This window comes from Heptranchias perlo, chromosome 17, assembly GCF_035084215.1.
Source record: "Heptranchias perlo isolate sHepPer1 chromosome 17, sHepPer1.hap1, whole genome shotgun sequence".
Taxonomy (NCBI): Eukaryota; Metazoa; Chordata; class Chondrichthyes; order Hexanchiformes; family Hexanchidae; genus Heptranchias; species Heptranchias perlo.
This window is the reverse complement of record NC_090341.1, coordinates 2,416,027-2,443,195: the sequence shown is the minus strand read 5'-3', so window position 1 is coordinate 2,443,195 and position 27,169 is coordinate 2,416,027. Positions and strand designations below refer to the sequence as shown.

General features: G+C 51.0%; 1 protein-coding gene across 2 annotated transcripts in view; it reads left to right on the top strand.

Annotated features, from left to right (window-relative positions):
- lamb2l (laminin, beta 2-like) overlaps positions 1–27,169 on the top strand; it is a 148,159-nt gene that overhangs the window by 95,670 nt on the left and 25,320 nt on the right. For both annotated transcript variants that reach the window (XM_067998345.1, XM_067998344.1), the window contains exons 20-26: positions 2,574–2,717; positions 3,581–3,812; positions 5,796–5,959; positions 14,094–14,318; positions 20,262–20,482; positions 23,408–23,504; positions 24,705–25,080. In XM_067998345.1, the coding sequence (XP_067854446.1) occupies positions 2,574–2,717; positions 3,581–3,812; positions 5,796–5,959; positions 14,094–14,318; positions 20,262–20,482; positions 23,408–23,504; positions 24,705–25,080 (1,459 nt within the window). The remainder of the gene's footprint in view (positions 1–2,573; positions 2,718–3,580; positions 3,813–5,795; positions 5,960–14,093; positions 14,319–20,261; positions 20,483–23,407; positions 23,505–24,704; positions 25,081–27,169) is intronic.

The window sequence follows — 27,169 nt, the reverse complement described above, 5'->3', positions numbered from 1 at the left end:
CATTTATCACATTGCTGTTTGTGGGATCTTGCTGTGCACAAATTGGCTGCCACATTTCCAAAATTACAACAGTGACTACACTTCAAAAAGTATTTCATTGGCTGTGAAGCTCTTTGGGGCTGTGAAAGGCGCTATATAAATGCAAGTCTTTTCTTTATTTCCATTGTGGGCTCAGGGAGTTTCCGTTCCTTCGCCCACTCTGGTCTGCCGTGGTTCTGAACCGTACACACTGGCTCCAACAATCAGGAGTTGTTAATCCCTCCACCTGGTGAGGTGCTGAGCTACGTGGTCTTGATCTGGGCGCTAGGAGGTGTCCTGACCGTTGCTCCGTGCAGCACTCAGCCACGTAAACTTCAATCCAAAAGGACTTGGCCTCTCAGGGCCCAGCCCAGTGAGTTCAACTCCTCCTCCGTCCACGGAATTCCCCAATCCTTGTACTGAAAAACACTGCAATCCCTCTTGGAACCCATCCCTCTGAGACTTTGCTAATCCCAGATAACACACTTCATAGGAACAAAGGAACACCAGAAACAAGAGGAGGCCAATCAGCCCCTTGGGCCTGCTCCGCCCTTCAAATAGATCATGGCTGATCTGTACCTCAATTCCATTTATCTACCTTTGATCCGTATCCCTCGATACCCTTACCCAACAAAAATCTATCGATCACAAGTCTTGAAAGCTCCAATTGACCCCCAGCATCCACAGCCTTTTGGGGGAGAGAGTTCCAGATTTCCACTCCCCTTTGTGTGAGGAAGTGCTTCCTGACATCACCCCTGAACGGCCTGGCTCTAATTTTAAGATTATGCCCCCTTGTCCTTGATTTCCCCACCAGAGGAAATAACTTCACTCTATCTACCCTATCGAATCCTTTAAACATTCAGGGCCTCGGACCCCATATTATCAGGCACTGAAAGCCTGAGGTCTATTCAGCAGCCAACATCTGGAATGCAAGGAACCCACAGAGCCCATCTTTGCTGCACTCCAGGAGCAAAGTGCCCATTTGGAATGGGACTCGTACCGAACTCTCCTCCTACTGACTCTCTCCTTGTTACAGGGCTGCCCTTCCTCATTACACAGTGCCTTAAAAACACATGGTGGCATCACTTTGAGGACAGCCAAAAGCTGGGGATTACCTGCCAGATATCAGGAGTGGGAACCCTAACCAATTCCTCCTCCTCTCCCCAATACAGGGACATTGCACAGACTGTGGGCGGGGGAAATTTAGCCTAACCCGCTGAGAGCAAAACGGACGAGTTCCAGTTAGCCGCTCGTTTTACACCCCCAACCCACACGTTTGCCCCGTTATGTTAAAATTATCCTCTGGGATTCTGAAGCTGGGCCTCCCTGGTTTCTGTGGCTACTCCCTGGGTAAACTGACGGAGCCAAGGAGGGATCCCAGAGGAAAATATCCAACGTAAATTGATAAGCCAATCAATGAACTACTGCAACCAATTAATGATAAAAGGGGAGGAAGGAGGGGGAATCGATATGTGGAATAAGTTACCAGGAAAGGGCAGTATGAACGGGGGCCAAGATACAATTGGATGTTCCTGGATAGAGAAGAGATTGATGATTATGAAGGAGGTGGACAGGTCTTGTGGGGCCAGTATTAGGACCACTGCTCTTTTTGATATATATTAATGACCTGGATTTGGGTATAGAGGGCATAATTTCAAAGTTTGCAGATGACATGAAACTTGGAAATGTAGTAAACATTGTGGAGGATAGTAACAGACTTCAGGAGGACAGAGACAGACTGGTGAAACGGGCAGACACATGACAGATGAAATTTAACGCAGAGAAGTGATGCATTTTGGTAGGAAGAATGAGGAGAGGCAATATAAACTAAACGGTACAATTTTAAAGGGAGTGCAGGAACAGAGAGACCTGGGGGTGCACATACACAAATCTTTGAAGTGGCAGGACAAGTCAAGAAGATTGTTTAAAAAAAGCATATGGGACCCTGGGCTTTATTAATAGAGGCATAGAGTACAAAAGCAAGGACGTTATGCTAAACCTTTATAAAACATTGGTTCGGCCACAAGTGGAGATTTGTGTTCAATTCTGGGCACCACACTTTAGGAAGGATGTGAAGGTCCTAGAGAGGGTGCAGAAGAGATTTACTAGATGAGGGACTTCAGTTATGTGGGGAGACTGGAGAGGCTGAGGTTGTTCTCCTTGGAGCAGAGAAGGTTAAGGGGAGATTTGATAGACGTGTTCAAAATTATGAACGGTTTTGACAGACTAAATAAGGAGAAACTATTTCCAGCGGCAGAATAAAGACCTGGAACGCGCTGCCTGAAAGGGCGGTGGAAGCAGATTCAATAGCAACTTTCAAAATGGAATTTGATAAATACTTGAAGGGGAAAAATTTGCAGGGCTGTGGGGAAAGAGCAGGGGGAGTGGAACTAATTGGATAGCTCTTTCAAAGAGCTGGCACAGGCTCGAGGGGCCGAATGGCTTTGTTCTGTGCTGTAACATACTATGATAATGGATTTTTCCTGTTCTGGACATTGAGGGAATTTGCCTCTGATGTTTGCTGATGTTTCTCGTCTCTTGTTCCGACTCTCCAGCCTGCCAGTGTGATCTGCAGGGATCCATCAGCTCAGTCTGTGAGAAGATTGGAGGACAGTGTCAATGCAAGAGTAACGTGATTGGTCGGCACTGTGACCAATGTGCTCCCGGCTATTACGGCTTTGGGCCCAATGGCTGCTCCTGTAAGTGTTGTCAATTTTCTGTCCGATTTAAGCTCCTGTGAAGCGCCTTGGGGACGTTTTTACTGCGTTAAAGGCGCTAAATGAATGTATGTATGTTGATGATGATGATGATGATGATGATGATGATATCCAGGAACTCTGAGCAGAGTTCAGGCAGTGAATGTTTATCCAGCTCACAGGGAAAGTATCCATGGCGATAATATCTGACTCATGTTCATAAATGGGATAAAATGACGGAGGAGGGAACATAATCCAAGTTTTTAAGATGCTGAGGGAGTTGTGCGTGACACCGGTCCCAGCAGGGCTTGTGACAGGGACTGTGAGCGCAGAGGTAACGGGTGGTGCAGTGAAGCAGTGATCCAGAGGCCTGGACTAATGATCCAGAGAACGGGAGTTCAAATCCCACCCTGGCAGTTTGAGAATTTGAACTCAGTTTAAAAGTTTTAGAAATAAAAAGCTGGTCTCAGTGAAAGTGACCGTGAAGCAGTCGGATTGTTGTAAAATCCCAACTGGTTCACTAATGTCCCTTTAGGGAAGGAAACCTGCCGTCCTTACCCGGTCTGGGCCGATATGTGACTCCAGTTCCCACACCGACGTGGTTGACTCTTAACTATGTCGTATCAAACCGGTACCAGCGGTTCGAGAAGGAGGCCCACCACCACCTTCTCAGGTGGGTAGAGTCCATGATCGTGGAGAGTGTACATGGACTGTGGGAGGAATGAGTTACTAGATTGAAAGATGTAATTCAGCTCTTGCATGATAAGTATATGATGCTAGCTGTTGTAGTTGTTTGTTTATGTGTAACTGGGATGGGCTGAAGTTGCCCGAATGGACTGTTGACACTCCTTGCCTTCTCCCCACAGCTTGTAGCTGCAGCCCCGAAGGTTCAATCCACAGCATGTGTGACCAGACCAGCGGTCAGTGTCTGTGCAGATCCGGAGCGAGCGGGCGTCAGTGCGACCAGTGTTTCCCTCAGCACTGGGGCTTCCCGAACTGCCAGCTGTGCCGATGTAACGGGCACGCGGAGGAGTGCGACCCCCAGACGGGCCGGTGCCTGAACTGTAGGGACCACACATCTGGACACAACTGCGAGAGGTCAGTCACCTACACCGGGCAATGGGCAGTCTGTATAATCTGGTGGGAGATTTCTGTTTTGGGATTTTACTCTGTGACTGTTTCGTCTTCAGAACACTGAAATGTTGAGGAACAATAAAAATCTATTAGGCCCTGAAAGCCCGTCTCTTTTCCATGGATCTCAATGTCATGGCCAGTCATGAACCAATTTCACAATGGGGCTTGAAAGAGGCGTCAGGCCCCCGATTTGGACAGGCAACGGGTCTAACGCCAGTTTCAAGCAGGCACCCTGGACGACTACAGTGAGGCCCTAACCAATATGGGATGCGGCGCGGTTCTGGTGCAGGCCACACCCCATATTGGGCCCTGCAGCGTCCATTTATCGCCTGAGCAATGGGCACTGTACCACCGAATTTCCACCCTTGCTTGTGGACGGGCATCCCGTGTCCTAACAAACCCTCTGCATCAAAACAAATTCTGATAACCTCCCCCTTCGTTCTTCTGCTAATGACCTTCAATTCACGGCCTTTGGTTTCTCTCGAGCAAAGCTCTTCACGGTTTTGAAACCTTTTATGGATCTCCACTAATCTCTAATTAAAAAAAAGCCCCAGTTTCTCTTGTCTCTCCTCATAACTGAAGCCTCTCGTTTCCTGGGATCACTTTGGTGAATCTCTTCTGTACTCTCTCCGTGTGACCCTGGGTGAACTTTCCGCTTGGATCAACTTTGTCAGTTTGCTTCATCATCTTCAAAACTTCTGAAACTGACATTAGGCCCAGTTTTAAGCAGTTAACGGATAAACCCACAAACACCCAGTGGGAAGTATTAAAAAGACGTATTTGTGCTGATACAAAACCAGTACATACGCCTAAAAGGCAAAGGCTCCACTCGTGTAGTCAGACAATCACGGTCAGCAAATGTGGTCAGAGACAGTATGGAGCTAAAGGAAAAGGCGAGGACAGGTGGAAATCCAGCAGGCTGGTCCAACGATAAAAAACAACAGGGTATCGAGAAAGTCACGCAGAAAGGGAATATCAAAAAAACACTTGCAAAGGACATTAAAGTTAACAGCAACAGTGTTTATTAATATATTAAGAGAAAGTTAAGGGGAATGTCGGCCCTTTGAAGACAGATGCAGGTGAGACTATAATGGATAATAAGGAAATGGCAGACTTGTTAAATGAGTATTTTGAATCCATTTTCACCTTGGAGGAAGAGGTCAAAATATCAGCGATTCAAGAAAACTTAAAAATAAATCATGGGGAGGAACTTTGTGTATTTAATATAAGTAAAAATTGGTTATGGACTTAGCACCCCCTTTCCCACTCAATTCCCGCCCGTTGCCATCTTAACTTGATCTGTTAGCGACTCTTATATTTATGTCCCCTTGTTCTGGACTCTCCCCCAAATAGAAACAGTTTCTCCACATCCACCCTTCATAATTTTAAAGATCTCCATCAGGTCACCCCTCAGTTTTCTCTTTTCTAGAGAAAAGAGCCCCAGCCTGACCAATCTTTCCTGATAGTTACATCCTCTCAATTCTGGTAACATCCTTGTAAATATTTTCTGCACTTTCTCCAGTACTTCAGTCTCCCTTTTTGTAGTGTGGGGACCAGAACTGCTCACACGACTCCAGGTGCTATTGGTGTTGTAGAGTTGTCCCTGTGTGTTACTCACTGCAAGTTGTGAGGCCAATATTCAGCTCGTAAACAGTACAGTTTTCAGTTGATTACATTGTGTTTACCCAGTGCGCAGTAACCAACCAGTGTAAGAAAGGAATAGAAGGATATGCCGATAGGGTGAGATGAAGTAGGGAGGGAGGAGGCTCGTCTGGAGCATAAACACCGGCATAGACCAGTTGGGCAGAATGGCCTGTTTCTGTGCTGTACATCCTATGTAATTCTATGTAATTTAAAAAGAGCCTGAAATCTAAACTCATTTCTTTCAGGCCTTTCCAGGATCTGTTTTTGCTGAAAGTTCTTATGTTAACATGTGACTTCACACAGATGTTCCGACGGTTACTATGGAAACCCAGTTCTGGGCTCTGGAGAGCAGTGCCGCCCATGCCCGTGTCCGGATTATCCGGGGGGTGACCATTACCATGGGGTCTCGTGCCATGCCGACCTAAACTCAAATCAGATTGTGTGCTACTGTAAGACGGGTTACACAGGTAGGTTCAACTCTTCCTATCGGATTTCCCCACGGTAATTAAGGCTTCAATTTAACTCTGATTGGTGAGTGAAAGAGATCTCGGGGAGTTAGCAGAGTTAACGTTCAACGTGACCGAGCAATGTGGAGAGACGGGAGAAGCTGGGGTTGTTCTCCTTAGAGCAGAGAAGGTTAAGGGGAGATTTAATAGAGGTGTTCAAAATGATGAGGGGCTTTGATAGAGTAGAGAGGGAGAACCTGTTTCCAGTGGCAGGAGGGTCGGTAACCAGAGGACACAGATTTAAGGTGATCGGCAAAAGAACCAGAGGGGGAGATGAGGAGAATTTTTTTACTCAGCGAGTTGTTCTGATCTGGAATGCGCTGCCTGAAAGGGCGGTGGAAGCACATTCAATAATAACTTTCAAAAGGGAATTGGATAAATACTTAAAGGGGGAAAATTTGCAGGGCTATGGGGAAAGGGCAGGGGGAATGGGACTAATTGGATAGCTCTTTCAAAGAGCCGGCACAGGCACGATGGGCCAAATGACCTCCTCCTGTGCTGTAAGATTCTCTGGGCGAAAAAAAAATTGGATAGGGCCTATTATTGGGCATGGGTAGCGCGATCTGCTATTACCCCGATCCCAATGGCCCCTGTGCAGGCAGGACGAGTCTTTCGTGTGGCTTGAGGACTTACCTGCAATCCGCGTTCTGAATCAGCGTTGACATGAGGATTCAATGCAATTCACACTTTCCACCATCAGGGGGAGCCCCGATCTCTTAAAGGGATGATGTCTCTTAAAAATCTCTTAAAGGTAGACAGTACATGTTATTTGCTAAAAATAACAGTGTGCTGTCTGCACAGAGTCTGAACGGAGATCAGACATCCTACATGTAAAACACAGATGCAGGTCCCATCCCTATGTTTACACACTGATGAGTTATGTTAAAGCATTGAATAAAGGTTGCGCACTACTAAATCCCACATCCTCCAATCTGCCGATCTGAGTTTGTACCAGGCCTGTGAGAGTGCATGCACCAAGGTTCTCTGCAGATGCACCAGAGGCCTTGGTGCAAGAGGTGGACAGAAGGAGGGACATCCTATATCCACGGGGGGAGGGAGGGGGAAAGAGGCCCTACAGACATATGCTCCCGAGGCAGTGGGAGGCAGTAGAGGATGAAGTCAATGCCAGGCGCACAGCACCACGAACATGGATGCAGTGCGGGAAGAAGTTCAGTGCTTTGACACGAGTGGTCAAGGTGAGTGAGGTCAATTGTCAAGTGGCGTCTCCTTCCAACTGCACCACGCACTACACCCCCCATCACCCACATACCAACAAACTCTTTCCATCAGTACTCAACTCTTCAATCAGATGCTTCCTCTCACCCTTACACATTACCACTGTTGCAAGCCACTCACCCACAACTCGCAGGTCACAGGTCGGCCATTCAATGAGATCATGGTGGACCTATGACCTAACTCCATATACCCACCTTAGCCCCATATCCCTTAATACCTTTGGTTCACAGAAATCTATCAATCTCAGATTTAGAATTCACAATTGAGCCGTTTGCAGATGGGCATTCCAAACTCCTCTTACCCTTTGCGTGCAGAAACATTTCCTAACTTCACTCCTGAACATCCTGACTCTAAATGTTAGGTTATGTCCCCTTTAAATACTACTGGTGGGCGTCCTCCAGGCATTCTAAGACACGTTCAGATGGTCGTGGTTAACACTGTGCATTGCGTTGAGTTGAGTATTAAGTGCCAAAATGCACTGCACACGCATTGTATTCATTTTCTCCTTACTTTAAATGCAGCCGGCGTTCGGTATTTGCGTATGCGCTAAATCCTATACCAAGATGGCGTCCGGCGCATGTCACGCTGGAAACGTGCATGCGCAGCCAACGCGCCATCTTGGATGTTCGAGCGCCGAAACAACGGGCGCTACACGGCCCAATTTAGCACCCAATATTTCTATGATTCTGTGAATGCAGAGCAGCAATCAACAAAACCAATGGGATATTTAATTACATAATCAAAACTGGAGAATTCAAGTCAGACGAGATCATGATCGAACTGTACAAGGCCCTGGTCAGACCCACCTTGACCACTGAGGATTGAGTATTGAGGACATTCAAGGGGAGGGGAGGCAATGGGGGGCTACAAGAAACGGCAAGAATCTTACAGCATGGAAGGAGGCCATTCAGCCCATCGTGCCTGTGCCAGCTCTTTGAAAGAGCTATCCAATCAGTCCCATTCCCCTGCTCTTTCCCCATAGCCCTGCAATTTTCTTCTTTTCAAGTGTTTATCCAATTCCCCTGGAAAATTACGAATGAATCTGCTTCCACCACCCTTTCAGGATGTTTCTGTGGGCCATGTAAGGTTATTCTGTACAGGTGAGTTAAGATGGGCTGATTGGCCTCCCTCCTCTGTAATTATCTTGTGATTTTATAATCTTTTTTCTTGCTGTTTTATCACTGTTGAAACTTTGCTGGGGAGTTTACAGCTTCATGTTCAGTCATTGCACCTTCACTTCTGTCTGGACCTTGGAGTGAGTTACTGGAATGAACCCTCCAGCCCCCTCCCTTGTGGCCGTTCGATTGAAATATAAAATCTAAGTCCAGGCCCCTGCGTAAACAAAATAGTTATGACAGGGTAGGAGATGTGTTGCAGCTGCAATATGTGGGAGCTACTGGACAGTTTTGTCCAGGGCGACTACATCTGCGGGAAGTGTCTGCAGCTCGAGGAACTTCAGCTCCGAGTTGAGGGGCTGGAGTCCGAGCTGCAGACATTGCGAGGCATCAGGGAGGGAGAAAGTTACCTGGACACTTTGATCCAGGAGGCAGTCACGCCCCTTAGACTAAATACTGTAGAATTGGCACGTGGTCAGGGACAGGAGGGTGTGACTGCAAGTGAGGCAGGTATGGGGATCCAGGAGGGAGCATTGCAGGAGCCTCAGCCTCTTCACTTGTCCAATAGATACGAGGTTCTTGCAGCCCTTGTGGACGAGTGCAGGGACTGCAGGGAGGATGAGCAAACTGGCCACGGCACCGTGGTTCAGGGGGCCATTCAAGTGGGGGGAGTAAAAGGAACGTGGTTGTAGTAGGCGACTGTATAGTTAGAGGGATAGACACTGTTCTCTGCAGCCAAGAGCGAGAGTCCCGAAGGCTGTGTTGCCTACCCGGTGCCAGGGTTAAGGACATCTCCTCAGGGCTGGAGAGAAACTTGGAGTGGGAGGGGGAGGATCCAGTTGTCGTGGTCCATGTAGGTACCAACGACGTAGGTAGGACTAAGAAAGAGGTTCTGCTGAGGGAGTTTGAGCAGCTAGGGACTAAATTAAAAAGCAGAACCACAAAGGTGATAATTTCCGGATTATTACCTGAGCCACGAGCAAATTGGCACAGGGTAAATCAGATCAGAGAGATGAATGTGTGGCTCAAAGATTGGTGTGGGAGAAGTGGGTTTCGATTCTTGGGGCACTGGCACCAGTACTGGGGAAAGAGGGTGCTGTTCTGTTGGGACGTGCGTCACCTGAACCATGCTGGGACCAGTGTTCTGGCAAACTGAATAACTAGGGCGGTAGAGAAGGCTTTAAACTAAATAAAGGGGGGGAGGGCTCACGTGGGGCTAAGTTTTGATTGATAAGGAGAAAAGACAAGGAAGTAGTACAGGAAAGTGATGGGGATAGTGATGAACAGAGTGTGTCAGGAAGGGACAGAGCGTACAAACATAAGAGTGCACTAGCAAATGGGGCCGGGGTAGGAAAGAATGATAAAAAGACAAAATTAAAGGTTCTTTATCTGAATGCGCGCAGCATTCGTAATAAGATCGATGAATTGACGGCACAAATAGAAACAAATGGGTATGATCTCGTGGCCAATACAGAGACGTGGTTGCAAGGTGACCAAGGTTGGGAGCTAAATATTCAGGGTTATTTAACATTTCAGAAGGATAGGAAAAAAGGTAAAGGTGGTGGGGTAGCTCAGTTAATAAAGGATGAAATTGGTATAATAGTGAGAAATAATCTTGGCTCAGAAGATCAAGATGTTGAATCAATTTGGGTGGAGGTAAGAAATAGCAAGGGAAAGAAATCACTGGTGGGAGTAGTATATAGGCCCCCGAACAGTAGCTACACTGTAGGGCAAAATATTAATCAGGAAATAAGGGGGGCTTGTAAAAAAGGTAATGCAATAATCATGGGCGATTTTAACTTTCACATAGATTGGACAAATCAAATTGGCAAAAATAGCCCTGAGGAGGAGTTCATAGAGTGTATTAGGGACTGTTTCTTAGACCAATACGTTGGGGAACCAACCAGGGAACAGGCCATTTTGGATCTGGTAATGGGTAACGAAACAGGATTAATTAATGATCTCAAAGTAAAGGATCCCTTGGGAAGCAGTGATCATAACATGATAGAATTTCACATCCAGTTTGAGAGCGAGGATCTTGGGTCTGAAACTACTGTATTAAACTTAAATAAGGGCAATTATAAAGGAATGAGGGCGGAATTGGCTAAAGTGGACTGGGTAAACAGATTAGATGGTATGATGGTGGATAAGCAGTGGCAAACATTTAAAAAGATATTTTATGTCTCGCAACAAAAATATATCCCTGTGAGGAGGAAAGATTCCACAAAAAGGGTGAACCAACCATGGCTAATTAAGGAAGTCAAGGATGGTATCAGGTTAAAAGAAAAAGCATACAACATGGCAAAGATTACTGGTAAGCTCGAAGATTGGGAAAACTTTAAAAACCAGCAAAGGATGACTTAAAGAATAATAATGAGGGAGAAAATAAATTGAGAGAGTAAACCAGCAAAAAATATAAAAACTGACAGTAAAAGCGTCTACAAGTATATAAAAAGGAAGAGGGTAGCTAAAGTAAACATTGGTCCCTTAGAGGATGAGACTGGGGAAATAATAATGGAAAACAAGCAGAGGAATTGAACAGATATTTTGTATCTGTCTTCACAGTAGAAGACACTAATAATTTACCAATAATAGTAGAAAATCAAGGGGCAAAGGGGAGGGAGGAACTAAAAACAATCACTATCACTAGATAAAAAGTACTAGGTAAACTAATGGGTCTAAAGGCTGACAAGTCCCCTGGACCTGATGGCTTTCATCCGAGGGTCTTAAAGGAAGTGGCTACAGAGATAGTGGATGCATTGGTTGTAATCTTCCAGAATTCACTAGATTCTGGAAAGGTCCCAGCGGATTGGAAAACTGCAAACATAACACCCCTATTCAAGAAGGGAGTGAGACAGAAAGCAGGTAACTATAGACCAGTTAGCCTAACATCTGTTATTGGGAAAATGCTAGAATCCATTATTAAGGAAGTAGTAGCAGGACATTTGGAGACTCATAATACAATCAAGGAGAGTCAACATGGTTTTATGAAGGGGAAATCATGTCTGACAAATTTATTAGAGTTCTTTGAGGAAGTAACGGGCAGGGTGGATAAAGGGGAACCAATAGATGTAGTGTATTTGGATTTCCAAAAGGCATTCGATAAGGTGCCACATAAAAGATTACTGCACAAGATAAGAGCTCATGGTGTTGGGGGTAATATACTGGAATGGATAGAGGATTGGCTAACTAACAGAAAACAAAGAGTCGGGATAAAAGGGTCATTTTCAAAATGGCAATCTGTAACTAGTGGGGTGCCGCAGGGCTCAGTGCTGAGGCCTCAACTATTTACAATATATATCAATGACTTGGATGAAGGAACAGAGTGTCTTGTGGTCAAATTTGCTGATGATACAAAGATAGGTGGAAAGGCAAGTTGTGATGAGGACACAAAGTGTCTGCAAAGGGATATTGACAGGTTAAGGGAATGGGCAAAAATTTGGCAGATGGAATATAATGTGGGAAAATGTGAAGTCATCCACTTTGGGAGGAAAAATCAAAAAGCAAAATATTATTTGAATGGAGAAATACTACAAAATGCTGCGGTATAGAGGGATCTGGGTGTCCTCGTACATGAAACACAAGAAGTCAACATACAGGTGCAGCAGGTAATCCAGAAGGCAAATGGAATATTGGCCTTTATTTCTAGGGGGATGGAGTATAAAAGCAGGGAAGTCATGCTACAACTGTACAGGGTGCTGGTGAGACCACACCTGGAGTACTGCGTACAGTTCTGGTGCCCTTATTTAAGGAAGGACATACTTGCATTGGAGGCAGTTCAGAGAAGGTTCACTAGGTTGATTGCGGGTACGGAAGGGTTGTCTTATGAGGAAAGATTGAACAGGTTGGGTCTATACTCATTGGAGTTTAGAAGAATGAGAGATCTTATTGAAACATACAAGATTCTGAGGGGACTCGATAGGGTAGATGCTGAGAGGATGTTACCCCTCATGGGGGAATCTAAAACTAGGGGGCATAGTCTCAGAATAAGGGGTCACCCGTTTACGACGGAAATGAGGAGGAATTTCTTCTCCCAGAGGGTCATGAATCTTTGGAATCCTTTACCCCAAAAAGCTGTGGAGGCTGAGTCATTGAATACATTCAAGGCTGAGTTAGACAAATTTTTGATCAGCGAGGGAGTCAAAGGATATGAGGAAAAGGCAGGAAAGTGGAGATGAGGTAAAAATCAGATCAGCCATGATCTCATTGAATGGCAGAGCAGGCTAGAGGGGCCGAATGGCCTACTCCTTCTCCTATCTCTTATGGAAAGAGCTTGCATTTATATAGCACCTTTCACAACCTCAGGGTCCGGTTTCACAACCAATTAAGTGTAGCCACTGTTATAGCATGGGCAAACACAGCAGCCAATTTTCACACAGCAAGATCCCACAAACAGCAGTGAGATAAATGAGCAGATATTCTGTTTTTTGGCATTTGTTTGAGAGATAAATGTTGCTGTGATAATTCCCCTGCTCTCCGCCATGGTTTAACGTTTCATTCGAAAGACAGCACCTCCGACAGTGCAGCATTCCCTCAGAACTGCACTGGGAATGTCAGCCTGGAATATGGGCTCTCATTTCTGGGGTGGGACCTGAAACCACGACCTTCTGACTCAGAAGCGAGAGTGATACCCACTGAGCCATGGCCGACACTGACACACACTTGCAAATATGAGTCGCTGGCGAGGCCGGCATTTATTGCCCATCCCTAATTGCCCTCGAGAAGGTGGTGGTGAGCCGCCTTCTTGAACCGCTGCAGTCCGTGTGGTGACAGTTCTCCCACAGTGCTGTTAGGAAGTTCCAGGATTTTGACCCAGCGACAATGAAGGATCGGCGATATATTTCCAAGTCGGGATGGTGTGTGACTTGGAGGGGAATGTGCAGGTGGTGCTGTTCCCATGTACCTGCTGCTCTTGTCCTTCTAGGTGGTAGAGGTCGCGGGTTTGGGAGGTGCTGTCGAAGAAGCCTTGGCGAGTTGCTGCAGTGCATCCTGTGGATGGTGCACACTGCAGCCACGGTGTGCCGGTGGTGAAGGGAGTGGGTGTTTGAGGCGGTAGATGCGCTGTCAATCAAGCGGGCTGCTTTGTCCTGAATGGTGTTGAGCTTCTCGAGTGTTGTTGGAGCTGCACTCATCCAAGCAATGAGGACGAGTAAATGTAGCCAGATTTAGTAAGCAGGGAGATTCTGCAGGAGCCCTGGAGCAAGGGCTTGTATCAGGAATCAGAGAGGGAAAAATCAGCATTCACACTGCCGCCATGGCACACCGATGGTAGAGGGAGTGGATGTTTAGTCTGTCTTTTTCTTTTTCTCTCTCTCTCTCTTTCTCTCTCTCTCTCTCTCCCTTTCTCTGTCTCTCTCTGTCTCTCTCTCTCTTTCTCTGTCTCTCTCTGTCTCTCGCTCTCTGTCTCTCTCTCGCTCTCTTTCTCTGTCTCTCTCTTTCTCTTTCTCTCTCTGTCTATCTCTCTCTCTTTCTCTCTCTCTGTCTGTCTCTCTTTCTCTCTCTCTGTCTCTCTCTTTCTCTGTCTCTCTCTGTCTCTCGCTCTCTGTCTCTCTCTCTCTCTCTCTTTCTCTTTCTCTGTCTGTCTATCTCTCTCTTTCTCTCTCTCTGTCTGTCTCTCTTTCTGTCTCTCTCTGTGTCTATCTCTCTTTCTCTCGCTCTCTCCCTCTCTACTATATCTCTACACGTTGTTGAGAAAGTGTTTTTCGATAAATTGAGAACGTTCCTTACTTTTTCCGATAACGCAGGGTCTCGCTGTGACACGTGTGCGTCTGGTTACTATGGTAACCCTGAGGTCCCAGGAGGGAGGTGCTGGCCCTGCCAGTGTAACAGTAACATCGATCTGACTGACCCCGGCTCCTGCGACCCGCGCACGGGTCAGTGCTTGAAGTGTCTGTACAACACCGACGGAGCCAACTGTGGAGAGTGTAAGGCCGGTTACTACGGAAACCCCCTCCAGCAGGACTGCAGACGTAAGTACAGACGGGGCAGAAATCGGTGATTACTTCACGGATTGAGACTTTCCCCAGGTTCCACGGCAAAATCAGAAACACATTTGTGTTTTAACCCGAGCTACTGACCGGAGGGAGTCCCGTACGACGCACACTGACCGGGGGGAGTCCCGTACGACACACACTGACCGGAGGGAATCCCGTACGACACACACTGACCAGAGGGAATCCCGTACGACACACACTGACCGGAGGCAATCCCGTACGACACACACTGACCGGAGGGAGTCCCGTACGACACACACTGACCGGAGGGAATCCCGTACGACACACACTGACCGGAGGGAGTCCCGTACGACACACACTGACCGGAGGGAATCCCGTACGACACACACTGACCGGAGGCAATCCCGTACGACACACACTGACCGGGGGGAGTCCCGTACGACGCACACTGACCGGGGGGGGGAGTCCCGTACGACACACACTGACCGGGGGGAGTCCCGTACGACACACACTGACCGGGGGGGAGTCCCGTACGACACACACTGACCGGGGGGAGTCCCGTACGACACACACTGACCGGGGGGAGTCCCGTATGACACACACTGACCGGAGGGACTCCCGTACGACACACACTGACCAGAGGGAATCCCGTACGACACACACTGACCGGAGGCAATCCCGTACGACACACACTGACCGGGGGGAGTCCCGTACGACACACACTGACCGGAGGGAATCCCGTACGACACACACTGACCGGGGGGAGTCCCATACAACACACACTGACCAGGGGGAGTCCCGTACGACACACACTGACCGGAGGCAATCCCGTACGACACACACTGACCGGAGGCAATCCCGTACGACACACACTGACCGGGGGGAGTCCCGTACGATGCACACTGACCGGGGGGGAGTCCCGTACGACACACACTGACCGGGGGGAGTCCCGTACGACACACACTGACCGGGGGGAGTCCCGTACGACACACACTGACCGGAGGGAATCCCGTACGACACACACTGACCAGAGGGAATCCCGTACGACACACACTGACCGGAGGGAATCCCGTACGACACACACTGACCAGAGGGAATCCCGTACGACACACACTGACCGGAGGCAATCCCGTACGACACACACTGACCGGGGGGAGTCCCGTACGACACACACTGACCGGAGGGAGTCCCGTACGATGCACACTGACCGGGGGGGAGTCCCGTATGAAACACACTGACCGGAGGGAGTCCCGTACGAAGCACACTGACCGGGGGGGAGTCCCGTACGAAACACACTGACCTGGAGGGAGTCCCGTACGACACACACTGACCGGAGGGAGTCCCGTACGACACACACTGACCGGAGGGAGTCCCGTACGACACACACTGACCTGGGGGAGTCCCGTACGACACACACTGACCGGAGGGAGTCTCGTACGACACACACTGACCCGAGGGAGTCTCGTACGACACACACTGACCGGAGGGAGTCTCGTACGACACACACTGACCAGGGGGAGTCCCGTACGACACACACTGACCGGAGGGAGTCCCGTACGACACACACTGACCGGAGGGAGTCTCGTACGACACACACTGACCAGGGGGAGTCCCGTACGACACACACTGACCGGAGGGAGTCCCGTACGACACACACAGACCGGAGGGAGTCTCGTACGACACACACTGACCGGAGGGAGTCTCGTACGACACACACTGACCAGGGGGAGTCCCGTACGACACACACTGACCGGAGGGAGTCCCGTACAACACACACTGACCGGAGGGAGTCTCGTACGACACACACTGACCGGAGGGAGTCTCGTACAACACACACTGACCGGAGGGAGTCTCGTACGACACACACTGACCAGGGGGAGTCCCGTACGACACACACTGACCGGAGGGAGTCCCGTACAACACACACTGACCGGAGGGAGTCTCGTACGACACACACTGACCGGAGGGAGTCTCGTACAACACACACTGACCGGAGGGAGTCTCGTACGACACACACTGACCAGGGGGAGTCCTGTACGACACACACTGACCGGAGGGAGTCCCGTACAACACACACTGACCGGAGGCAATCCCGTACGACACACACTGACCGGAGGGAATCCCATACAACACACAGAACACAAGATCCCTGACGGGGAGGTGATACCAGGAACGAGGAGTACCGGTTATAACCTTGGTTAGACCACACATGGAGAACCTTGAACAGTTCTGGTCTCCATATTAGAAAAACGATGTGGAGGCACTGGGGAAGGTGCAAAAAGATTCACGAGGATGTTAGCAGAACTGAGAGGTTATAACTATCAGGAAAGGCTGAACAGGCTGGGGCTCTTTTCTCTAGAAAAGAGAAGACTGAGGGGTGACCTGATAGAGGTCTTTAAGATAATGAAAGGGTTTGATAGGGTAGTCGTAGAGAAAATGTTTCCACTTGTGGGGGAGACCAGAACTAGAGGTCATAAATATAAGATAGTCACTAATAAATCCAATAGGGAATTCAGGAGAAACTTCTTTACCCAGAGAGTGGTGAGAATGTGGAACTCGCTCCCACAAGGAGTAGTTGAGGTGAATAGTGTAGATACATTTAAGGGGAAGCTGGATAAACACATGAGGGAGAAAGGAATAGAAGGATATGCTGATAGGGTGAGATGAAGTAGGGAGGGAGGAGGCTCGTGTGGAGCATAAACCAGCATAGACCTGTTGGGCAGAATGGCCTGTTTCTGTGCTGTAAATTCTATGTAATAAAGAAAGCCTTGTATAATTGGAGGGTGAATAGGGAAGGTTAAAGGTTACACAATAGAGGGTTCCAAAATGATGCAAGGATCTGAGGGTAAATAGAATGTTTTCAGTGGCAGGTGAAATGAGCATAGATTGAAGGTTATTCATTGGACAGCGAAGGGAGGAGTTTGATTTTATTTTACACGCAGACGGTTATTAGAACACAGAATGATTTAAAGAAAGAACAAACTTGTATTTCTACAGCGTCTTTCACCATCTCAAAGTGATTCACAGCCAATGAGGTGCTTTGGAAGTGTAATCACTGTAGGAAAAGCGGAGCCAATTTGTGCACAGCAAGATCCAACAAACAGCAATGAGATAATGACCAGATAATCTGATTTTAGAGATGTTGGTTGAGGGATAAATATTGGCCCAGGACATCGGGGAGAACTCCCCTGCTCTTCTTCGAAATAGTGGCTGTGGGATCTTTTACATGAGAGGGCAGACGGGGCCTCGGTTTAACGTCTCATCCAAAAGATGGCACCTCCGACAGTGCAGCGCTCCCTCAGTACTGACCCTCCGACAGTGCAGCACTCCCTCAGTACTGACCCTCTGACAGTGCAGCGCTCCCTCAGTACTGACCCTCCGACAGTGCAGCACTCCCTCAGTACTGACCCTCTGACAGTGCAGCGCTCCCTCAGTACTGACCCTCCGACAGTGCAGCACTCCCTCAGTACTGACCCTCTGACAGTGCAGCGCTCCCTCAGTACTGACCCTCCGACAGTGCGGCGCTCCCTCAGTACTGACCCTCCGACAGTGCAGCGCTCCCTCAGTACTGACCCTCCGACAATGCGGCGCTCCCTCAGTACTGACCCTCCGACAGTGCGGCGCTCCCTCAGTACTGACCCTCCGACAATGCGGCGCTCCCTCAGTACTGACCCTCCGACAGTGCGGCGCTCCCTCAGTACTGACCCTCCGACAGTGCAGCGCTCCCTCAGTACTGACCCTCCGACAGTGCAGCGCTCCCTCAGTACTGACCCTCCAACAGTGCAGCGCTCCCTCAGTACTGACCCTCCGACAGTGCAGCACTCCCTCAGTACTGACCCTCCGACAGTGCAGCGCTCCCTCAGTACTGACCCTCCGACAGTGCAGCGCTCCCTCAGTACTGACCCTCCGACAGTGCAGCACTCCCTCAGTACTGACCCTCTGACAGTGCAGCACTCCCTCAATACTGACCCTCCGACAGTGCAGCGCTCCCTCAGTACTGACCCTCCAACAGTGCAGCGCTCCCTCAGTACTGACCCTCCGACAGTGCAGCGCTCCCTCAGTACTGACCCTCCGACAGTGCAGCGCTCCCTCAGTACTGACCCTCCGACAATGCAGCACTCCCTCAGTACTGACCCTCCGACAGTGCAGCGCTCCCTCAGTACTGACCCTCCGACAGTGCAGCACTCCCTCAGTACTGACCCTCCGACAGTGCAGCGCTCCCTCAGTACTGACCCTCCGACAGTGCAGCGCTCCCTCAGTACTGACCCTCCGACAGTGCAGCACTCCCTCAGTACTGACCCTCTGACAGTGCAGCACTCCCTCAATACTGACCCTCCGACAGTGCAGCGCTCCCTCAGTACTGACCCTCCAACAGTGCAGCGCTCCCTCAGTACTGACCCTCCGACAGTGCAGCGCTCCCTCAGTACTGACCCTCCGACAGTGCAGCACTCCCTCAGTACTGACCCTCTGACAGTGCAGCACTCCCTCAATACTGACCCTCCGACAGTGCAGCGCTCCCTCAGTACTGACCCTCCAACAGTGCAGCACTCCCTCAGTACTGACCCTCCGACAGTGCAGCGCTCCCTCAGTACTGACCCTCCGACAGTGTAGCACTCCCTCAGTACTGACCCTCCGACAGTGCAGCGCTCCCTCAGTACTGACCCTCCGACAGTGCATCACTCCCTCAATACTGACCCTCCGACAGTGCAGCACTCCCTCAGTACTGACCCTCCGACAGTGCATCACTCCCTCAATACTGACCCTCCGACAGTGCAGCACTCCCTCAGTACTGACCCTCCGACAGTGCAGCGCTCCCTCAGTACTGACCCTCCGACAGTGCGGCGCTCCCTCAGTACCGACCCTCCGACAGTGCAGCGCTCCCTCAGTACTGACCCTCCGACAGTGCATCACTCCCTCAATACTGACCCTCCGACAGTGCAGCGCTCCCTCAGTACTGACCCTCCGACAGTGCATCACTCCCTCAATACTGACCCTCTGACAGTGCGGCGCTCCCTCAGTACCGACCCTCCGACAGTGCAGCGCTCCCTCAGTACTGACCCTCCGACAGTGCGGCGCTCCCTCAATACTGACCCTCCGACAGTGCAGCACTCCCTCAGTACTGACCCTCCGACAGTGCATCACTCCCTCAATACTGACCCTCCGACAGTGCAGCACTCCCTCAGTACCGACCCTCCGACAGTGCAGTGCTCCCTCAGTACTGACCCTCCGACAGTGCGGCGCTCCCTCAGTACCGACCCTCCGACAGTGCAGCGCTCCCTCAGTACTGACCCTCCGACAGTGCGGCGCTCCCTCAGTACTGCAATGGAGTGTCGGCCTGGATTATGGGCTCTTGTCTCTGGAGTCGGACTTGAACCCACGACCTTCTGACTCAGAGGTGAGAGTGCGACCCACTGACACACGGCTGACACCTTTACCACAAGTGGGTAATGAGGCAGAGATTGTAACATGGGTTACAAAGAAATTGGATAAGTCCATGAAAAGTAAGAATTAGAAAAGGATACGGGGAAAGGGAGTTGGAGTAGGTTGCTCCAGCTGAAGAGCTAGTACCCACACAGGCTCGACGAACCGAATGGCCTCCTTCTGTGCTGTGAGTTCTGTGATTCTGTGATTTAATAATTCCAGCCGGGCTCCCCCTGCTGGGAAGTCGCTGGGTGTGGATGGGGGATGGCGGCCGGGGGACAGGACCAGACTCAGCGGTGACGCCGCACACAGTCGAATAGCTCGGTTTTCGGCCCGCGCATGCGAAATGGCAACTTACCAACAGGATCGATGAGCGCCAGTGGGACTGTACTGTAGTGAGAGAGCTGGCACCTTCAGGAGAGGGAGGAGGAAAACATTTTAGCAAAACTTAGGAAATCTGCAATTGCTACTGATTGTCGCGTGGGTACTTGCCTGGTGGGAGGAAATAATGTTGCTGCTTGTTTATCGTCACTCCAGGCTGCACATGTAACATTCAGGGCACGCTGGAGTCCCAGTGTAGCCCCAGGGACAACATCTGTTACTGTGACAGAGTGACAGGACACTGCCCCTGCAGAGAGAACATCATTGGAAAGAACTGTGACCAGTGCGCTCCGTATTACTGGAAATTCGGCAGCTTCCGAGGCTGCGAGTCCTGCGGATGTAATCCGGAACATTCTCACACACTGCTCTGCAACACGGTAAATATTCGCAATCGTCTGTCTCCTCACAAGAAATGGAAAGGTTCATCTTGTTTCTGCTTGTCAAACATTCCCAGCGCGGCTTAGATACAGAGTAAAGCTCCCTCTACACTGTCCCACCAAACACTCCCAGGGCAGATACAGCACGGGTTAGATACAGAGTAAAGCTCCCTCTACACTGTCCCATCAAACACTCCCAGGGCAGGTACAGCACAGGTTAGATACAGAGTAAAGCTCCCTCTACACTGTCCCACCAAACACTCCCAGGGCAGATACAGCACGGGTTAGATACAGAGTAAAGCTCCCTCTACACTGTCCCATCAAACACTCCCAGGGCAGGTACAGCACAGGTTAGATACAGAGTAAAGCTCCCTCTACACTGTCCCATCAAACACTCCCAGGGCAGGTACAGCACGGGTTAGATACAGAGTAAAGCTCCCTCTACACTGTCCCATCAAACACTCCCAGGGCAGGTACAGCACGGGTTAGATACAGAGTAAAGCTCCCTCTACACTGTCCCATCAAACACTCCCAGGACAGGTACAGCACGGGTTAGATACAGAGTAAAGCTCCCTCTACACTGTCCCATCAAACACTCCCAGGGCAGGTACAGGGTTAGATACAGAGTAAAGCTCCCTCTACACTGTCCCATCAAACACTCCCAGGGCAGGTACAGCACGGGTTAGATACAGAGTAAAGCTCCCTCTGCACTGTCCCATCAAACACTCCCAGGGCAGGTACAGCACGGGTTAGATACAGAGCAAAGCTCCCTCTACACTGTCCCATCAAACACTCCCAGGGCAGGTACAGCACGGGTTAGATACAGAGTAAAGCTCCCTCTACACTGTCCCATCAAACACTCCCAGGGCAGGTACAGCACGGATTAGATACAGAGTAAAGCTCCCTCTACACTGTCCCATCAAACACTCCCAGGGCAGGTACAGCACAGGTTAGATACAGAGTAAAGCTCCCTCTACACTGTCCCAGTGTCACCAGTGACACTTTTCAATTTCCCACTTCTTGTTGACAATTTTGTGCCAATTTGCAGTCAGTTGGAGACATATTTTGTGACGTTGGCCACAGCTTCTCGGTGTTGATTGACCCAGTCCCCGTCCCTGGCCTGTGTTGAGTTAGAAGAGCAGGTTAAAATTGAAGACCGCGTGACATTGGCGGGTAAACAACGAAAGAACTTGGATTTCTACAGCGAATTTCACAACCTCAGGACGTCCCAAAGGGCTTCACAGCCAATGAAGTATTTTTGAAGTGTACTCACTGTTGTAATGTAGGAAACGCGGCAGTCAATTTGCGCACAGCAAGATCCCACAAACAGCCATGAGACAATGACTAGATAATCTATTTTTTAGTGATGTTGGTTGAGGGATAAATATTGGCCCCAGGACACCGGGGAGAACTCTGCTGCTCTTCTTCGAAAAGTGGCCGTGAGATCTTTTATGTCCACATGAGAGGGCAAGACAGGGCCTCGGTTTAATGTCTCATCCGAAAGACGGCCCCTCCGACACTGGGAGTGTCGGCCTGGATTATGGGCTCAAGTCTCTGGAGTGGGGCTCGAACCCACGACCTTCTGACTCCGAGGCGAGAGAGAGAGAGAGTGCGACCCACTGAGTCATGGCTGGCACCTTAATTATCCCAAGTGATTTTAACTGCCCGCTCGCCCACCTGGTTTCCACCAGGAAGGGTAAAAGTCGCACCTTCTCGGGACGAAAGATTAACCCGTTTAAAAACAGGTTGACAACTTGGTTAAACTAACAGAGGGAACGATGTCTCGCGAATGAATTAATTGCTGCCGATGCCTCTGGGCATTGATTGCTAGGCTCAGACTCACTGCCCTCCCCGCCCCACCCCTCCCTTCCCTTTCCCCTCCTCACGCCTGCCCATTCCTCCCTTATCTTGCCCTCCCTCCCCTGCCCTCATCTCCCCTCCCCTCTCCTCCCCTCCCGCTCCCTTTCCTCTCCCCTCCATCTCCCTCCCTCCCCTTCCTTTCCCCTGCCCTCCCTTCCCCTTCCTCTCCCCTCCATCTCCCTCCCTCCAATACCCTCCCCTTCCTTTCCCCTGCTGTCCCTTCTCCCTCCCCTCCCCTCCCCCTCCCCTCCCCTCCATGCCCTCCCCTCCCTCTTCCCTGCTCTCGCCTCCAATGTCCTTCCTTCCCCTGGCATTCCCTCCCCTCTCCTCCCCTGCCCTCCCCTCCCTTCTCCTCCCGTCCCCTGGCCACCCCTCCGCTGGCCTCCCCTTCCTTCCCCTCTTCTGGCCTCCCCTTCCCTTCCCTCCCCTTCCCTTCCCTCCCCTGGCCTCTCCTCCCCTCCTCTCCCCCCCCTCCCCTCCCCCCTCTCCCCTCCCCTCCCCCCTCTCCCCTCTCCTCCCCTCCTCTCCTCTTCCCTCCCCCCTCCCCTCCACCCCTCCCCTCCACCCCTCCCCTCCCTCTCCCCTCCCTTCCTCTCCCCTCCCCCTCCTCTCCCCTCCCTTCCTCTCCCCTCCCCCTCCTCTCCCCTCCCCCTCCTCTCCCCTCCCCTCCCTTCCTCTCCCCTCCCTTCCTCTCCCCTCCCTTCCTCTCCCCTCCCCCTCCTCTCCCCTCCCCCTCCTCTCCCCTCCCCCTCCTCTCCCCTCCCCTCCCTTCCTCTCCCCTCCCTTCCTCTCCCCTCCCCCTCCTCTCCCCTCCCTTCCTCTCCCCTCCCTTCCTCTCCCCTCCCCCTCCTCTCCCCTCCCCCTCCTCTCCCCTCCCCCTCCTCTCCCCTCCCCTCCCTTCCTCTCCCCTCCCTTCCTCTCCCCTCCCCCTCCTCTCCCCTCCCCTCCCTTCCTCTCCCCTCCCTTCCTCTCCCCTCCCCCTCCTCTCCCCTCCCCCTCCCCTCCCCTCTTACGCTGACTGTCGCCTTGATCTGACCATGTTGTATCTTCCTCTCCTTGTCCCAGTTCACAGGACAGTGCGATTGTCGTCCGGGATTCGGAGGACAGACCTGTTCCGAATGCAAAGAACATTATTGGGGAAATCCGGGCCTGACGTGTCAGGGTGAGGAATCCCGAGCTCATGACTACAGAATTCCCGGGAAAGGTGCAAAGCGCAGCTCCTTCGACATCACCGGAACTGTTACAAACATACGGACAAGAAAAGACCCCCGGTCCATCCAGCCTGTCCCACACCATCGTGATACCCTGTGGATCACAATATATACTCTGCCCACCCCACCCGAAACCTCAGGATCTCCTGGGGAGAGGCAAAAAAACAGATAAAAACCCTGGCCAATTAGGGGAAATAAATCAGGGAAATTCCTCTCCGACCCCTTTAGGAGATGGAAACTAGTCCAGGAGATCACTCTGGTCCTGATTAACGTCACCAGCTACCGACCTCTTGCACCAGGTGATCTCCGCCCCAACCAGAAACAGGTCCAGCTCTCGCTCGAAGGAATTCAGCAAATCGGCCTTCACCGCACGAGCCGGCAGCCTGTTCCAGAGGCCCTGGGAGTGTTTGATGGGACAGTGTAGAGGGAGCTTTACTCTGTATCTAACCTGTGCTGTACCTGCTCTGGGAGTGTTTGATGGGACAGTGTAGAGGGAGCTTTACTCTGTATCTAACCCGTGCTGTACCTGCCCTGGGAGTGTTTGATGGGACAGTGTAGAGGGAGCTTTACTCTGTATCTAACCCGTGCTGTACCTGCCCTGGGAGTGTTTGATGGGACAGTGTAGAGGGAGCTTTACTCTGTATCTAACCCGTGTACCTGCTCTGGGAGTGTTTGATGGGACAGTGTAGAGGGAGCTTTACTCTGTATCTAACCCGTGCTGTACCTGCCCTGGGAGTGTTTGCTGGGACAGTGTAGAGGGAGCTTTACTCTGTATCTAACCCGTGCTGTACCTGCCCTGGGAGTGTTTGATGGGACAGTGTAGAGGGAGCTTTACTCTGTATCTAACCCGTGCTGTACCTGCCCTGGGAGTGTTTGATGGGACAGTGTAGAGGGAGCTTTACTCTGTATCTAACCTGTGCTGTACCTGCCCTGGGAGTGTTTGATGGGACAGTGTAGAGGGAGCTTTACTCTGTATCTAACCCGTGTAGCGTCAATGGTGATACTGGATGCCTTGAAATGGGACATTGTTCCACTTCACTAACTTCCTGCTCCGTGATGAGCACAAGATTCCCAAGAATAGAACCGGGGAGAAGCAGGAGATGAGTAATGAGGATCCCGAACAATCCGAGTGTGTTGTCTTCTCTTCACAGCTTGCGTCTGCAATGCAGTCGGTTCAGAGACCCAGCAATGCAATCGCTCAACAGGCCGCTGCTTCTGCAAGGAGGGGTACGCGGGGCCGCGGTGCGACCAGTGTAACCGTGGTTACCGGGGGCGTTTCCCAGCCTGCGTCCGCTGTCACGCCTGTTTCGATTTGTGGGACGGGGAGATCGGGAGACTGGGGAAGAAGCTGCTCGACCTCAAGGAGACGGTGCATGGCATCGTGGCGACGGGGGTAACCAGAGGGTCCAGCCGCAAGCTGCAGGAGTTGGAGGAGAAGCTGGGAGAGGTCCAGGAGCTGGTCCGAGGACATTCGCTCGACAGCCAGGGGCTGCTGGAACAGCTGAGACGTCAAGCCAATGGGACCAGGTAGAGCCACACAGGGCGATACTCCACGTCAGTTAGTGGCTTTCACCCAAAGTACATGCGACTGACCCGTGTAACCTGCCCCACCTCCCGTGGACCACTGTGGGTGCAGAGTTACCTTGGTCAATGTGTATTGGATGAGCAGAAATTTCCTCCAACTAAATATTGGGAAGACCGAAGCCATTGTCTTCGGTCCCCACCACAAACTCCATTCCCTAGGCCACCGACTCCTTCCCTCTCCCCGGCCACCGTCTGAGGCTGAACCAGGCCGTTCGCAACCTTGGTGTCCTGTTTGACCCTGAGATGAGCTTCCGACCCCATATCCTCTACATCACCAAGACCGCCGACTTCCACCTCCGTAACATCGCCCGTCTCCGCCCCTGCCTCAGCTCGTCTGCTGCTGAATCCCTCACCCGTGCCTTTGTCACCTCTAGACTGGACTATTCCAATGCTCTCCTGGCAGGTCTCCCATCTTCCACCCTCCGTGAACTTGAGCTCATCCAATACTCTGCTGCCCGTATCCTAACTCGCACCAAGTCCCGTTCTCCCATCACCCCCTGTGCTCGCTGACCTACATTGGCTCCCGGTCCGGGAACGCCTCGATTTTAAAATTTTCATCTTTGATTTCAAATCCTTCCAAATCCCTCCCCCCACCCCTCCCTATCTCTGTAACCTCCTCCAGCCCTACAACCCTCCGAGATCTCTGCGCTCCTCCAATTCTGGCCTCTTTCACATTCCCAATTTCCATCACTCCACCATTGGCGGCCGTGCCTTCAGCTGCCTGGGTCCTAAGCTCTCCGCCCTCTCTCTCCTCCTTTAAGACACTTCTTAAAACCTACCTCTTTGACCAAGCTTTTGGTCACCTGTCCTAATATCTCCTTATGTGGCTCGGTGTTAAATTTTGATTGATAATCGCTGCTATGAAGCACCTTGGGACGTTTCACTACGTTAAAGGCGCTATATAAATGCAAGTTGTTGTTTTTTGTTGTAAGTATGTTCAAAAGAACACACGTGTGCCATTATACCTGGGAGTAGATCTTCTGGTCCCAGCTGTTCGTGTATGAATACGATGAGCCAATATTTCCTGTTGGTTGTGCCCGGGGGAGACATTTATTCTCCGAGCACAAACTACAGGAAGTTAGGATGGAGACCCATTAAACCCCATTTCCATTGCCCCCGGAATTTACAGAGCTTCCCCCCAAAGCGGGCATAGAGGGTCATGCACCTAGATCGGGCACGGGTTGTTGAAATGGAGCAGGTGGGGGGGTGTGGGGGGGCAGTGAGGGAAAACGGGGAGGCTGTTTCCTGATCGTCTCACTCACTTTCCTCAAGGTTGGTCAGAGAGACACCCGGAGGGAGAAGTTACATAAAATTACATAGAATGTACAGCACAGAAACAGGCCATTCAGCCCAACATGTCCATGCTCCACACGAGCCTCCTCGATGTTGGGCCTTGATGCTGGAAACCTCCTCAAGATGGAGGATCTGAGGGGCTTGGGGGGGAAGGAGGCCTCAAGGCAAGGGAGCTCTGAACAGGTCAGTCCTGCCTTTCTCTTCCAGCCTTCCCATGAACCATCAGCCTCTTCGGCTATTGGCTGCTGACCAGACCTGTAGCTGGGCCTGAACTCCAGCTCCCGTTCCTAGGCGCCTGCCCCTGCCAACGAACTCGGGCCTGTGCCGTGGGAGTGTGCCCGAGCCGTTCACCACCGATTGAGGTACAAGGAGGTAAAGACGGGCACAATGCCTTCTGGATGTGCTGCGCCTGTCTAGGGGGTTACCAACTCTGGTTGGCCGTATTCCTGGAGGTTTCTTTTTTTTTTCGTTCATGGGATGTGGGCATCGTTGGCAAGGCCGGCATTTATTGCCCATCCCTAATTGCCCTTGAGAAGGTGGTGGTGAGCCGCCTTCTTGAACCGTTGCAGTCCGTGTGGTGAAGGTTCTCCCACAGTGCTGTTAGGAAGGGAGTTCCAGGATTTTGACCCAGCGACGATGAAGGAATGGCCGATATATTTCCAAGTCGGGATGGTGTGTGACTTGGAGGGGAACGTGCAGGTGGTGTTGTTCCCATGTGCCTGCTGCTCTTGTCCTTCTA